This window comes from Conger conger, chromosome 1 (assembly GCF_963514075.1).
Source record: "Conger conger chromosome 1, fConCon1.1, whole genome shotgun sequence".
Classification (NCBI taxonomy): Eukaryota; Metazoa; Chordata; class Actinopteri; order Anguilliformes; family Congridae; genus Conger; species Conger conger.
This window is the reverse complement of record NC_083760.1, coordinates 79,919,342-79,934,341: the sequence shown is the minus strand read 5'-3', so window position 1 is coordinate 79,934,341 and position 15,000 is coordinate 79,919,342. Positions and strand designations below refer to the sequence as shown.

Here is a 15,000-nt window from a genome sequence, read left to right as displayed (position 1 = left end):
TCAACTCTTTAACACAGCACACTGGCACTCAACACCATGGATCTACTGATACAGAACAGGTACAGTAAAGTTCAAATGGAAAACAACAATTGAAATGAATCTTAAGAGTCGTAATTATCAGTTGAGCTGGCTTTCCGAGCTGCAGTCACAGACCTTTAATCTCTGATTCTCTTTCGTCTTTAAGCATTGCACTCAAGTCCCGCAAGTCCCAAATCAAAATTGAAACTCTGTCATTCATGTTTTATTTCGCATTTTGAATCACTCTATTTTAGAACTATGAGGGATTATTTATGTTTGCTGCTCTCTCTCTCCCCTTCTCTTTTGCTTTCTCTCTCCCTATATAAAATAATTTATAGTTGAAACTTCACAGAAAACGAAGGCAACTGGCTTCTGAAGCTACACTATAACAATGACTGATGATCAGGGAAGAAGCCACCTACTTTCCCACCTCCCCAGCACCCCACCCTCCACAATGTATTATATGGCTCAGATACATTTCAAGATCTTCACAGACTCCACTGCAGGAGAGTGATCCCCAAATGAAGACAAAAGAACACATTTATCCCACATCGCGCGTTTAGCGTTTAGCTTTTTTTTCATTCGTCACAGAGAGGAGCCGGAGAAACCAACAGTCGCATAGTTTGGGCTGAAAGGCTGAGGCCTGGGCCTCAAACAGCTTACTCGCCCAGCTTGCTACTGAGTACATAAGTAGAGCACAGTGAATGAGAAAGCTGTTTCTCTAAATGCAGTGGACTTGCTAAACTCGCTGTTTCAGACAGTCTGTAGTCGGGGTGGGCAGCAGGCAGCAGACAGCATGTTTAGTAGCCAATACATATGTGGAGGGCACAGTAGCTAGGAGGCTGCTTCAGACAGGGCCCGGGATGGGAAGGACAGCTGGGTAAAGACCCTCTTCCGGCTGCACTCACCCAGGGGCATGCCGATGCCGTAGCCCTTGGTGTCCAGCAGCCCGCCGATCTGCGTGAGGTTGCAGTTGAGCCGGCGGTAGTACTCGTTCATGGTGCTCTCCAGCAGGAAGGCGTACTTGGAGTTGAGCACGCGGGCGATGCCCTCCTCCGTGCTCTTCACGAACACGCTGGGCTGCTTGGAGTGCATGTAGTTCCACATGCGCTGGTACGTCTGGTACCGCGAGTTCTGGGGGTGGTGGTTTGGCGGGTAGCAGGGTGGGAGGACAGGTAGGGCGGTTGGGAGAGGGTGAGGAGAGGTCGTGGGTGGGGTGGGGTGGGGATAGGAGGCAGGGAGGGCGGTTGAGAGAGGGTGAAGAGAGGTTGCGTGGTTGATTTATGAGCACAATCAGCTGCGGTATCATTATCGCATTAATCACCGTTACTAAGTCCAGCGCAAACAATGCAGGGCTGTATTGAGCTGTTGGCGGGGAAAACCCAGGAAATGATGCATCCACGGCTTAGACACAATCTTGCACAACCCAGAGCATTATGACTCTCTCCGCCGGGAGAGACCGGAGTGAGACAGAGACGCAATAGCAAGCACAGCCCGACGGCCCTCTCGCATGACAACAGGCGGAGATGCCCGTGGGGTTCACAGACTGTAAGCAAACACAATCCCGCGGCTGCTTAAGGCAGCGCAAACAAACTGCGGAAACAAAAACGTAGGCTACCCGCCCACTGACAACCACAGAAACTCCACACACCCGTTTAAACGAATACAGGCCGAGCCACCGCAAGGTCGCACACGCTACACCAGCAAAGTCAGAATAGCAGTCTCAAACGGGCAGACTGCTGGTGCAGACCGTACCATGAAGAAGGTCATGGTGCTCCCCCCGTGGATGGTGCCGTACTCGATGTTGGTTTGGTCCGCCAGGTCGTCGGGCGACTCGATGGGCGCCTCCATCCTCTGCACCGTGAGGAAGGCTGCCAGGTTGGCCGTGTAGGAGGAGATGATGATGAGAGTGAAGGCCCACCTGAAAGAGAGAGAGAGTGGGGGGGGGGGGGGGGGGGTGGGGGCTCACAGCTCAAACACTCAAACACACAGGATAGTGCAGCACACAAATTCAATTTCAAATTCAAAATGCTTTATTGGTATGACATGATACATCTTATGTTGCCAAAGCACAAAAAGAACATTGAACATACAACAATGAACACTGCAGTATTTGTGGACATACAGTTTACAAACGTACATGTATAGGCCTACTGAAATAGGCTCACCGATTGTCCCTCTGCTTGTAGCAACCGGTGCTGTAATTTGCTGTTATTCTGATGCATTTTTTAATTTTCTCCTAATAAATAGGGGAGCGTTTAATGGCCATTTAAACTTTCAAATTCCGGGCATACTTTTGTGAACTTTGGGGAGACTTTGGGCAGCACACCCCACTGAGCTAAATCTGGAATCCAGACATCTAGAGGGGTGGAAATCTAGCTTGAGAGACATTTTGACATGAACAGACAAGGTTTACCCCAATATAGTTAAGATTTTACCCAGATTTAGCTTGGCTACATCCTAGTCAGCTAGAAAACTTTCACCTTTCAACAAAATATAGCCGGGTTTTCACCTGAATACCAAGACTGGGTTTCACCTACTATTCACTAGGAGAGTCATTCCGACAGTGACGACAACATTATAACATACAGTTTTGTCATTTTGCTGCTTTTAGCCAAATGCAAATGATGAAAGGTGCATTCATCATGGCTAACACCGCCATTAGCATGAGAGCTGCGAAAAGCCACAATCAAATCAGTGCGATCAAGGTTTAATTACGAGTGTACATCATTCAGTATCTCGCTCTACATAATTCAGACTGACTTGCTGTGCATTATTCATGGAGGAGGGCTCGCCAGCATCGACATCAGATAAATAAAACATTAATACATTTGCAACCATGAATTTTAAACTAATAATCAAGATATTTACTGATGTACACAATATCAGGCTCCCATATCTTCTGTTTGATGTTCAGGATGAAATATGTGAAAAATATCTGAGCTTCACGGTGGTAAATCTGCCCGTGTTTGGTGACATCCGCTATCCATTTCACAACTACCAACAAAGAGGAACTTGTGGGCTACCGTGGTACAATGCAGTGTATGCATGTCAGGGACGTTTACAATGTCACAGGTGTTAGTCAGCCAGTCAGTCACACACTGATGGCTGAGTGACTGACTGCCTGACAGACTGAATGAATGAACAACACTCTACACTGAGAGAGAGAAATAGGCTTCACAGTGAACCGAGATCGCAACGGAAGAAAAGGTATGGAACGAAAGGAAGGTCCGACAGACAGACAGACAGACAGACAGATAGATAGACAGACAAATGGACAGCATTCCCCACCTTGGCTTGTACACAACACAACACCCCGCTTCCCCGCGCCCCACCGCCCCACTCACCAGACCCCGCTGACGCAGCGCGTGGACAGGGCGCGGGGCATGATCTCGGAGCCCTGCTGCATGAAGCCGCCCACGGGGAACCACAGGCTGTTCCCCAGGGTGTACTGGTTCTCCAGCAGGTCCCTGCGCTCCCGCAGACAGGGGTGCGGGTTGTACCACTCGTACGGGCTCAGCCTGGGGGAGGGGACGGGGATCAGAGCGCCGCACTGCCGCCCGCTAACGCCACACACACAGCGTCCGTGTTTCTGCCACACACACACAGCGTCCGTGTTTCTGCCTCACACAACACAGCGTCCGTGTTTCTGCCTCACACACACAGCGTCTGTGTTTCTACCTCACACAACACAGCATCCGTGTTTCTACCTCACACAACACAGCGTCCGTGTTTCTGCCACACACACACAGCGTCCGTGTTTCTGCCTCACACAACACAGCGTCCGTGTTTCTGCCTCACACAACACAGCGTCCGTGTTTCTGCCTCACACACACAGCGTCCGTGTTTCTGCCTCACACAACACAGCGTCCGTGTTTCTGCCTCACACACACAGCGTCCGTGTTTCTGCCTCACACAACACAGCGTCCGTGTTTCTGCCTCACACAACACAGCGTCCGTGTTTCTGCCTCACACAACACAGCGTCCGTGTTTCTGCCACACACACACAGCGTCCGTGTTTCTGCCTCACACAACACAGCGTCCGTGTTTCTGCCTCACACACACAGCGTCCATGTTTCTGCCTCACACAACACAGCGTCCGTGTTTCTGCCTCACACAACCGCGGGCTGCGTCCGTGTTTCTACCTCACACACCCACAGGCTGCGTCCGTGTTTCTGCCTCACACAACCGCGGGCTGCGTCCGTGTTTCTGCCTCACACAACCGCGGGCTGCGTCCGTCCACAGAGCCGCAGAACCGAGGCGAGTTCGGATTCAAAAAGAGTGTTTCTGTCGTTACATTCGTCTGTTGCTTTATTGGTTTGTACAGAATGTGTACGGGTTTGTACAGAATGTGTACGGGTTTGTACAGAATGTGTACGGGTTTGTACAGAATGTGTACAGGATTGTACAGAATGTGTACGGGTTTGTACAGAATGTGTACAGGATTGTACAGAATGTGTACGGGTTTGTACAGAATGCCATCGTAGGAGCTTGTGACAGTATGGACACGTGCTGCACTTAGCTGCACAGCCCTGCTCACACATACTGTGCTGTGCTGGTGAGTGTCCGTGGCTCTGAGTGTCGTTACCTGGCCGCCAGGAAGAGCACACAGCTGACAGCCAGGTAGGCCAGCAGCATGAAGAGCCAGACAGCGGGGGAGAAGGGGTCCAGGAAGGAGAAGTATCCTGGCTTCCGCCCCTGAGAACACAAAGCAGGGGAACTGTCTGTGTTGCAGTTCACCAAGTGGCCACAAGAGCGCAGTAGTCGACACTTGGATCTCGGCGTCAGCGCTAAGCTGAGCCTAAAAGGTTTACCAGCATAATCCATGTTTTCATTCTATAACTAACATCTGACCTAAGAAAACCTCTTGAAAATCTCCCCAGCACACTGTACATTGTACATTGTACATTGTACATTGAAAGTTGATCAATATATATATATACAGTATATTTATCTCTCTCTATCTATCTATATGTATATATACACACATTAGAAATATTACAATTATAATTATATATTATAATTAAAACAATATACACTCACTGAGCACTTTATTAGGTAGACCTGTACATTTTGCAGCAACTAAATGCATAAAAGCATGCAGACATGATCAAGAGGTTCAGCTGTTTTTCAGACCAAATGTCAGAATGGAGAAGGAATGTGATCTAAGTGACTTTGACCGTGGAATGATTGTTGGTGCCAGACAGGGTGGTTTGAGTATCTCAGAAACTGCTGATCTCCTGGGATTTTCACACACAGCAGTCTCAAGAGTTTGCAGAGAATGGAGGGAAAAACAAACAACATCCAGTGAGCAGCAGTTCTGCGGGAAAAAACCTTGTTAATGAGCAAGGTCAGAGGAGAAGGGCCAGACTGGTGGAAGCTGACAGGAAGCTGATAGCAACATAAATAACCATACATCACAAGAGTGGTATGCAGAAGAGTACCACTGAACATACAACGCGTCCTACCTCTCAGTGGAGAGGCGACAGCAGCAGAAGACCAATTAAGTAAAAAAAAAAAGTCTAATACATATCTAATAAAGTGCTCACTGAGTGTATATCTATCATTTTTTCTCTCCCTCTCTCTCTCTATCTCCCTCTCGCTCTCTCTCACACACTCTTACCAGTTGGACTCTGTACAATATGCTTATGCCGAGGGTCATGAAGGGTTTTGAAAAGTCGATGACTTTCTCTCTCTCCGATGTGATCGTGAATCCGGCAACAGCCAAGTCTGCCTTCTGCAAGACAGACACAGACATAGCGTGAAAGAAAGAAAGAGAGAGAGAGAGAAAGAAAGAGTGAGAATCAAAGAAAGAAACAAGAAGAGGAGAAAGTAGGAGAGGGAGCGGGCGAGAAGTGGACCCCCTGCAGGTTACGGAAGAGAAGATGGAGCGGGAGCATCGTCACTGAGTTGGGAGCTTGAGTTGAGAGTTGCATTTGTAGAACAACACCCCTGATACCTCTCATATACTTTAATCACAGTGTAATTGATTAACAGGGGGAGCCAATTACCCGCTTTCATCTGCTTCACAGCTTACCGGGAAGGAGAACACAGCGCGAGAGAAAGAGGGAGAGAGGGAGAGAGAGAGAAGGAGAGAAGGAGAGAGAGGGGGACAGAGAGAGAGAGCGAGAGAGAGAGAAGGAGAGAGAGAGAGAGAGAGACAGAGAGCGTGAGAAAGAGAGTGAGAGAGAGAGAGACAGAGAGCAAGAGAGCGTGAGAGAGAGACAGAGAGCGGGGCGCGGGCGCGCGGGCGCGCCGGCCTCACAGAGGGACCGAGCCGCCGTAATTGAAGCTTACCACTGCGAAATGAGTTACTGAGATCCGCTCATTACCCAGCTAACGAGTCCACCGCACGCGTCCCGCGAGTTTGTCTCCGCCAACTTCTGGCTGGCTTTGGGGGGGAGCCCATGTGGTGAATGTGTGTGGAATAGCATGCCGGTTAATTACCCTGTTAATGAGCTCTCCCACCATTCCGGTCCAAGAGCCATTCGGCTCCGGCGCTCCGTACAGCCCGTCGTCCACCAGTTTGATGCGGAAAGAGAACTTGAGGATGTCGGCCAGCTCCCTCAGCATGTCCACGCAGAAGCCTTCGTACTGGTCGTTGCCCTGGAGCTCGTGGTAGTTGCCCCTGCGCATCACGTAGGGGTTCTCCTGCAGGGGGGGGGGGGGGCACACGACAGCGCAGGAGTTTGTAGACGCTCCCCGGGTTCAGCTGAGGCGAGGACTAGAAGGTTTGTCCTCACCAACATGGCCGCCGTTGGTAACCGCCCTTACCAATATGGTGGTGACAATGAGGGTTTTGTTGGCCAGGGTCTCGGAAACGTTGATGTCCAGGGATGTGGAGTTCATTGCCAGCGTGTTGTTGGAGTACCAGATGCCAATCTAAAAGAGGAAGGGAGAAGAGAGTGAACATTTCCGTCATTTTAACAGCTGCCATTTTTTGTCCACCCCACACCAGCCCTCTGTGAACTCTTATGACCTCTGACCTCTTTGTGGCCTCCTCTGTGTTTCTCAAGGATGCGGAGGGTATAGTTGGTCCTCTGGCCTTTACTGTTGAACTCAACTCGCCCTGTCAAACCATCGTACTCCACCTTCGAGAGCGCGAGCGAGAGAGAAGAGAGAGAGAGAGAGAGAGAGAGAGATACAATCCTATTATCCAGGTATTAATTCTTGTTTTTATCTGATGTTTCACATGTTCCTTGCCATTCTTTAGCAATACAAATGGAAATTTAGTAACACCAATAAAGCACTTTGAATTTTAATTTGAGAGAGATGGAGGGGGAGAAAGAGAGAGAGGGTGGGGTTAGCGCACTGAAGGGTTGAACACTACAGAGCAGTGACACAGACAGACAGACAGACAGACAGACAGAGCAGGGAAAGACTGACAGACAGGCAGAGGAAACAGAGGGAAAACAAGAGGCAGTGAAAGTGTTAGAGGGGAAAACTCATAAAATGCACAGAACACAATGTTGGCACAAAAACAATGCAGAGGTGGAGAAGCCACAGCAGGTTCTGACAAACAAACGCAGGAAGAAAAACAGGGGAACTCAGGCGAGAAGACTCTCAGTCTGAGAGAAGACAAAGAGAAATGGATAGAGAAAAACAGATGAGTAAAGGCAGATTGACAGGGAGATAGAGGCGACAGAGAGAGATATGGGAGACTTTGGAGACAAGGTGCACAGCAGTTGGAGGAATGGGGAGACGTGCTGAAAGATGATGCGTTTAGCAAAGAGTCACAAACAGAGGCAGGTAGACACACATACACACACACACACACACACACATACATACATATACATACACAACACACACACACACAAACAGGCAGGAAGACACACAGAGCCACAGCAGCATTGACGGTGTCTCTCTCTCTCTCAGACACACACACACACACGCACACGCACATATACATACACAACACACACACACGCACACACACACGCACACATACATACATATACATACACAACACACACACACACATACATACATATACATACACAACACACACACACACACACACGCACATATACATACACAACACACACACACACACACACATACATACATATACATACACAACACACACACACACACATACATACATATACATACACAACACACACACACACACACACGCACATATACATACACAACACACACACACACACACACACGCGCGCACATATACATATACAATACACACACACTCTCTCTCTCACATACACACACACACACACATGCACATATAGATACACAACACACACACACATATACATACACCACACACACACTCTCTCTCTCACACACACACACACAGACACATACACATATATACATACACAACACAAACACACACTCTCTCTCAAGCACACATACACACACACATTCACATGCACACGCACATATACATACACAACACACACACACACACGCACATATACATACACAACACACACACACACGCACATATACATACACAACACACACACGCACACACGCGCGTGCACATATACATACACAACACACACACACACGCACACACGCGCGTGCACATATACATACACAATACACACACACTCTCTCTCACATACACACACACATGCACATATAGATACACAACACACACACACATATACATACACCACACACACACTCTCTCTCTCACATGCACACACACACACAGGCACACATACACATATATACATACACAACACACACACACACTCTCTCTCAAGCACACATACACACACACATTCACATGCACACGCACATATACATACACAACCCACACACACTCCCTCACACACACATACACACACATATACATACACAACACACACACGCACACACACATATATACATACACAACACACACACTCTCTCACACACATACACACGCACGCACACACAAACAGGCAGATAGACACACAGAGCCACAGTAGCACTCACTGTGACTCTCTCTCTCACACACACACACACACACACACACACATACACAGATATATACATACACAACACACACACACTCTCTCTCTCACGCACACATTCACATGCACACTCACATATACATACACAACACACACACACTCTCTCACACACACACGCACACATACACACACATATACATACACAACACACACACTCTCTCACACACACACATACACACACACACGCACATATACATACACAACACACACTCTCTCTCACATACACACACACACACATGCACACATACATACACAACACACACACACTCTCTCTCTCACACACACGCACGCACACACACACACATAAACATACACAACACACAACACACACACACTCTCTCTCACACACATGCACACACACGCACATATACATACACAACACACACACACACATACACATGCACACACACATATACATACACATACACGCACACACACTCACACACATACACACACAGGCACACACACATATATACATACACAACACACACACACTCTCTCACACACACATACACACACATATACATACACAACACATGGGGCGACATGGCTCAGGCAGTAAGAGCAGTCGTCTGGCAGTCGGAGGGTGGCCGGTTCGATCCCCCACCAGGGCTGTGTCGCTGAGCAAGACACCTAACCCCCAAATGCTCCTGACGAGCTGGTCGGTGCCTTGCATGGCAGCCAATCGCCGTTGGTGTGTGAGTGTGTGAGTGTGTCTATGAATGGGTGAATGAGAAGCATCAATTGTACAGCGCTTTGGATAAAGGTGCTATATAAATGCCAACCATTTACACACACACAGACGCACAAACGCACACACAAACAGGCAGATAGACACACAGAGCCACAGTAGCACTCACTGTGTCTCTCTCTCACACACACACACATACATACACAACATACACTCTCTCTCTCTCACACACACACACACACATACTCACACACAGAGCTAGAACAGCAAGAACAGTCAAACAGTCAGAGACTGAGTTAGAGACACACACAGATTCATGAACAACAGACAGAACAACAGCACTGACTATGCGCACCAGACACAGTCAGACACATGCGCGCTGACCACCTGTTTCAGATACATCCACAGACACCGTCAAAGTGCAGAACTGACCAGCTGCACCAGTCAAACTCAACAGCTCGCTCACAGACACACCGACCCTTTAACACAGACAGACAGACGGCAGAACTGACAGCCTCCAGACCCAGACAGAGCGACAGGAGTGGCGGACAGCGGCACTGACCATGCGCAGGTAGTTCATGAGGCTGGTGCCGTGCTGCCAGATCTGGGGCGAGGTGCAGCTGAGCGGCTTCACGCCGATCTCCTGGCTGCGGTTCAGCTCCCGGACGGCTCCCACCACCACGTGCACCGCGTCGAACATCAGCGCCGAGGACAGCTACGGGCGGGGAGGGCGGAGCGCACATCAGCCAGCGCGCAGCGCCGGGTAAGAGAGCGAAGGAGTGAGTGAGTCAATGAATGAATGGATGAGAGTCAATAAGTGAGTGAGTGAATGTTTGAGTGAGTGAGTGAGTGAGTGAGTGAGTGAGTTAGTCGTGAGTGTATGAGTGAATGGGTGACTTAGTAGTGAGTGAGTTAGTCGTGAGTCAGTGAGTGTATGAGTGTATGAGTGTATGAGTGAGTCAGTGAGTCAGTTAGGCATGAGTGTATGAGTGAATGGGTGAGTTAGTAGTGAGTGAGTTAGTCGTGAGTGTATGAGTGAATGGGTGAGTTAGTAGTGAGTGAGTGAGTTAGACGTGAGTGTATGAGTGAATGGGTGAGTTAGCAGTGAGTGAGTTAGTCGTGAGTCAGTGAGTCAGTGAGTGTATGAGTGTATGAGTGTATGAGTGAGTCAGTGAGTCAGTTAGTCATGAGTGTATGAGTGAATGGGTGAGTTAGTAGTGAGTGAGTTAGTCGTGAGTCAGTGAGTGTATGAGTGTATGAGTGTATGAGTGTATGAGTGAGTGAGTCAGTTAGTCGTGAGTGTATGAGTGAATGGGTGACTTAGTAGTGAGTGAGTTAGTCGTTAGTGAGTGAGTCAGTGAGTGTATGAGTGTATGAGTGAGTGAGTCAGTCAGTCAGTCTTGAGTGTATGAGTGTATGGGTGAGTTAGTAGTGAGTGGCTCAGTAGGGTGCAGCAGATAGTCAAAAATAGTACTGACCGCAGGCCCAGGGTAGGGGCTGATGTCACAGCCCTCCCTCCAGGACAGATTGAGGCTCCTGATGAACTCCAGGTAGAACGGGTGGCTGGTGTTGAACATGGAGAAGCCCACAATGTTGGACTGCTCATCCACAATGTCATCTAACCTGAGAAGGGGGAAGTCCTTTGGGTGGGGCAGAAAGAAAGAAAGAGAGAGAGAAAGAGAGAGAGAGAGAGAGAGAGAGAGAGAGAGAGAGAGAGAGATTGTGGAAAGAGAGGAGAGAGAGAAATACGTATGCTGGCTAAATCTGTTTAACCTATGGAATATCGGGAACTGAGGACATTTTCCGCCTGCAATACAGTAAAAATGATTAATTACTACGCTATACACTAAAAAGCAAGGCAGGCAACTGAGAAAAAAAAAAAAAAAGTGTATCCAAATACTAAACGGAGGGGGGAGGGCGTCGCGGCATTGCAGAGAGCAGCGAATCCTCTCCCCCCCGTTTCATCCTCCTCGTATCTGTGTCTCTTTCTCATTTTCTCCACCTGTCCCCCTCATTCATGGCGGCGCCCTGCCCGGCCCGCGTCATGCATCTTTAATAAAACGTGACAAACGGCCGCGCCGTTAGCCTGGCGGGGCAGGTGCAGACGGGGACGCGGCGGGCGGCCGGGGGGGGGCCGGGGGCTCTTACCATGGTGGTGAGGATGTACTTGTAAAACGCTGATGTCATCCCCAACTCTGAAGCCTGAGGGACAGAGGAGAGAGAGCGAGAGAGAGAGAGAGAGAGAGAGAGAGACAGATTTCAGCCAATTACCCCAATTACAGTCACGGGTGACCTTTCTGCGCGAGGCAGATAAAGTCGCGCAGCGCTTATTTTCGCGTTTCGCAGACTGGCAGCCGGCGTGCTCCTCGCCCCGCCGCCGTGTCGCTCTAAAGGTCTCCGCTGCTAAACGGGCGTTAAAGCCGTCGCCCGCGCGCCGGTTACCGCGGAGAGCGGCCCTCAGTCTGGCAGCCCTCCGCCGCTCGGTCGACGCGCGCTAGCCTTCCGCCCGCCTCACGGAGACCGCACTGAGCCGGGCGTGTTTTCACGGCCACATTCTCACTGCACATCACGGCGGGAGGGACAGAAGGAGGCTTCGGCGAAGCTCGCCGACCTGCCTGCGTTGTGGACAGCAGCGGTGCGGGCAGCAGCTGTTGTCTTGGCAGCAGGAATAAAGAAGGCGGCGAGCAGGGGGGTGGGCGGGAGCGAAAGGGAAGGGGGGTGAGGCTGACCTTTTTGAGGATAAGGTAGGAGATGGAGGCGTTGGCGTCGATGATGATGGTGGCCACCTTGTCGTCGCGGATCTCCTTCAGCAAAGGGGTGGGGTCCAGGCTGTCATCCAGCATCCTGACAGACAGCGTCTCCCTGGAGATGAGGAAGCGGCGCACCAGCTCCTCCAATCGCAGCAGGCCTGGGGGGGGGGGGTGTGGCGAATGTAGTTGAGGGGGGGGGGAGGGGAGTCACAGAGTGGGCTCTTTAATTAAGAGTGTAAATGAACTGACATGTAAATAAGACACTTGGCCTCTGGAGGGCCAGAGCTCAAAGGGGTGGGGGGGGGGGGGGCTCCCTGTTTCGCAGAGAGGGAGCTGCTAGCAGGGCGGTAATCACCCAAACCCAGCCGAAAAGTTTAATTAGTTTCAGGCAGGAAAAAAAAAAAAAATCAATGTTCTTTTTCTGGCCACGTCTGTCCAATAGGAGCGCCGGCTGAAATCAAACATTGTGACCCGTATTTCACCAGGAAGGAAGAGACCTTTGATATTTCCAGTGACAAAAGTTACAACTGCCCAGACAGTTCTCAGCTGAAAAACTTTGCCCGGCATTCAGACGAGCGAGCTGACAGGCCCCTTAATCTTGCGCCGATATAGGTCAGCCATTAAAAACCTCCCGGCGGGAGCCATCTCGCCCCAGTCGGCCGTAGTGTACAGCGCTGAGGGCGAGCCTCCTCCGGCTCAGCCCCTGAGAGGCAGCGGAGGACCTCAGGGCTTCCACAGAAAGCCCTCTCATCCAGGTGAACCCGTCCCACATCTCAGGGGACTAATTACACCACGTCACCGTCGGCCATTTTGCATGAGCTCACGGTGGCTGTGCCTGGCGCCATCGGAAACCGATCCGTGGTCGATCCGTTTGTCCCCCCCCCCGACCCAAACGCTAACCGTCGCGTGGAAACCGATCTTGATTTCAGGCAAAAAACATTTCGTCAGATCAGAGGAGGAAATAAACATCCATCCATCCATTATCTGAACCCGCTTATCCTGATCAGGGTCGCAGGGGGGCTGGAGCCTATCCCAGCATATATTGGGCGAAAGGCAGGAATACACCCTGGACAGGTTGCCAGTCCATCGCAGGGCACACACACCATTCACTCACACACCCATACCTACGGGCAATTTAGACTCTCCAATCAGCCTAACATGCATGTCTTTGGACTGTGGGAGGAAACCGGAGTACCCGGAGGAAACCCACGCAGACACGGGGAGAACATGCAAACTCCGTACAGAGAGGCCCCGGCCGACGGGGATTCGAACCCAGGACCTCCTTGCTGTGAGGCAGCAGTGCTACCCACTGCACCATCCGTGCTGCCAGGAAATAAACAAACAAACAAATATTTTTAACTCAAGGCAGAATTTCATGACAGAAAAACTAGTTAAGTTAAGCAGTCATTCCTACTACGGCACGTACGTTGCTCGGCTGTATTTCGTGGAGATCTCCATGAGCCCGGCCTCCAACACAACACACTGAACACCACCAGTCCAGAGTCACAAAGTCAAAATCCTGCCTGATTAAGGAACGAGGCGACCGATTGGCCGATCACAGAAAACAAAGCCTCCCGCTGCCATAGCAACACTCTTCTCAACCACTATACTGCCAACTAGGGCAAAACCACTGCCTGGTCCAACCTACACATCCAGATTTAGACTCACCTGCAAATGAAAAAAATGCCTCTGCACTGTTCCACCCTGCCAGCTGTCTCCAACCACTCACCCTGGGAAAAAGCACTGGAGTACTCGTGTTTACTTTTCTAATACAGTACATTTCACCAATAAAGGTAGCATTCACTTCCCAGACAATCACAATTTCTGAAACTCGTCACCAATTGCTTCACATATTAACACTTTGGCCAGTCTGATAGACCAGTGTGCCAGTTATTCTTATCCTCCAGTCCTGCCCAGTGCTAATATACTGACAGGGTGCAGTCTCTCCTCCTCCCTTTATGGTAATGCAGCACGGTCACACTGTATTAAGTGCAGGGCACCTCTTACACAGAGACGTTGGATCTCACACGAGGCCCAGACCGGGGAACACAGGCTGTAGAGCCTCTGGAGCCGATTCAGCGTGACCGCAGAGAGCCTGACGCATCACGCCAGAGTGCGGCGGGTGAACGGCCCCAAAGTGTTGCCCCCAGCGTGTCGCCCCCAGCGTGTTGCCCCCAGCGTGTTGCCCCCAGCGCGTTGCCCCCAGCGTGTTGCCCCTAGCGCGTTGCCCCCAGCGTGTTGCCCCCAGCGTGTTGCCCCCAGCACGTTGCCCCCAGCGTGTTTCCCCCAGCATGTTTCCCCCAGCGCGTTGCCCCCAGCGTGTTGCCCCTAGCGCGTTGCCCCCAGCGTGTTGCCCCCAGCGCGTTGCCCCCAGCGCGTTGCCCCCAGCGCGTTGCCCCCAGCGTGTTGCCCCCAGCACGTTGCCCCCAGCGTATTGCCCCCAGCGCGTTGCCCCCAGCGCGTTGCCCCCAGCATGTTGCCCCCAGCGTGTTGCCCCCAGCGCGTCGCCCCCAGCGTGTCACCCCCAGCGTGTTTCCCCCAGCGTGTTTCC

The 15,000-nt window shown here is 50.7% G+C and overlaps 1 protein-coding gene across 1 annotated transcript in view; it reads right to left on the bottom strand.

The window, feature by feature from the left end:
• Positions 1-15,000, bottom strand: part of grik5 (glutamate receptor, ionotropic, kainate 5) — a 55,957-nt gene that overhangs the window by 4,942 nt on the left and 36,015 nt on the right. Inside the window, exons 6-17 of the mRNA XM_061237175.1 lie at positions 12,429-12,607; positions 11,848-11,901; positions 11,178-11,339; positions 10,262-10,414; positions 7,005-7,109; positions 6,793-6,900; positions 6,466-6,669; positions 5,642-5,755; positions 4,607-4,716; positions 3,366-3,539; positions 1,774-1,939; positions 927-1,152 (exon numbers count right to left, since the gene is read on the bottom strand). Coding sequence (XP_061093159.1) covers positions 927-1,152; positions 1,774-1,939; positions 3,366-3,539; positions 4,607-4,716; positions 5,642-5,755; positions 6,466-6,669; positions 6,793-6,900; positions 7,005-7,109; positions 10,262-10,414; positions 11,178-11,339; positions 11,848-11,901; positions 12,429-12,607 — 1,755 coding nt within the window. The remainder of the gene's footprint in view (positions 1-926; positions 1,153-1,773; positions 1,940-3,365; positions 3,540-4,606; positions 4,717-5,641; positions 5,756-6,465; positions 6,670-6,792; positions 6,901-7,004; positions 7,110-10,261; positions 10,415-11,177; positions 11,340-11,847; positions 11,902-12,428; positions 12,608-15,000) is intronic.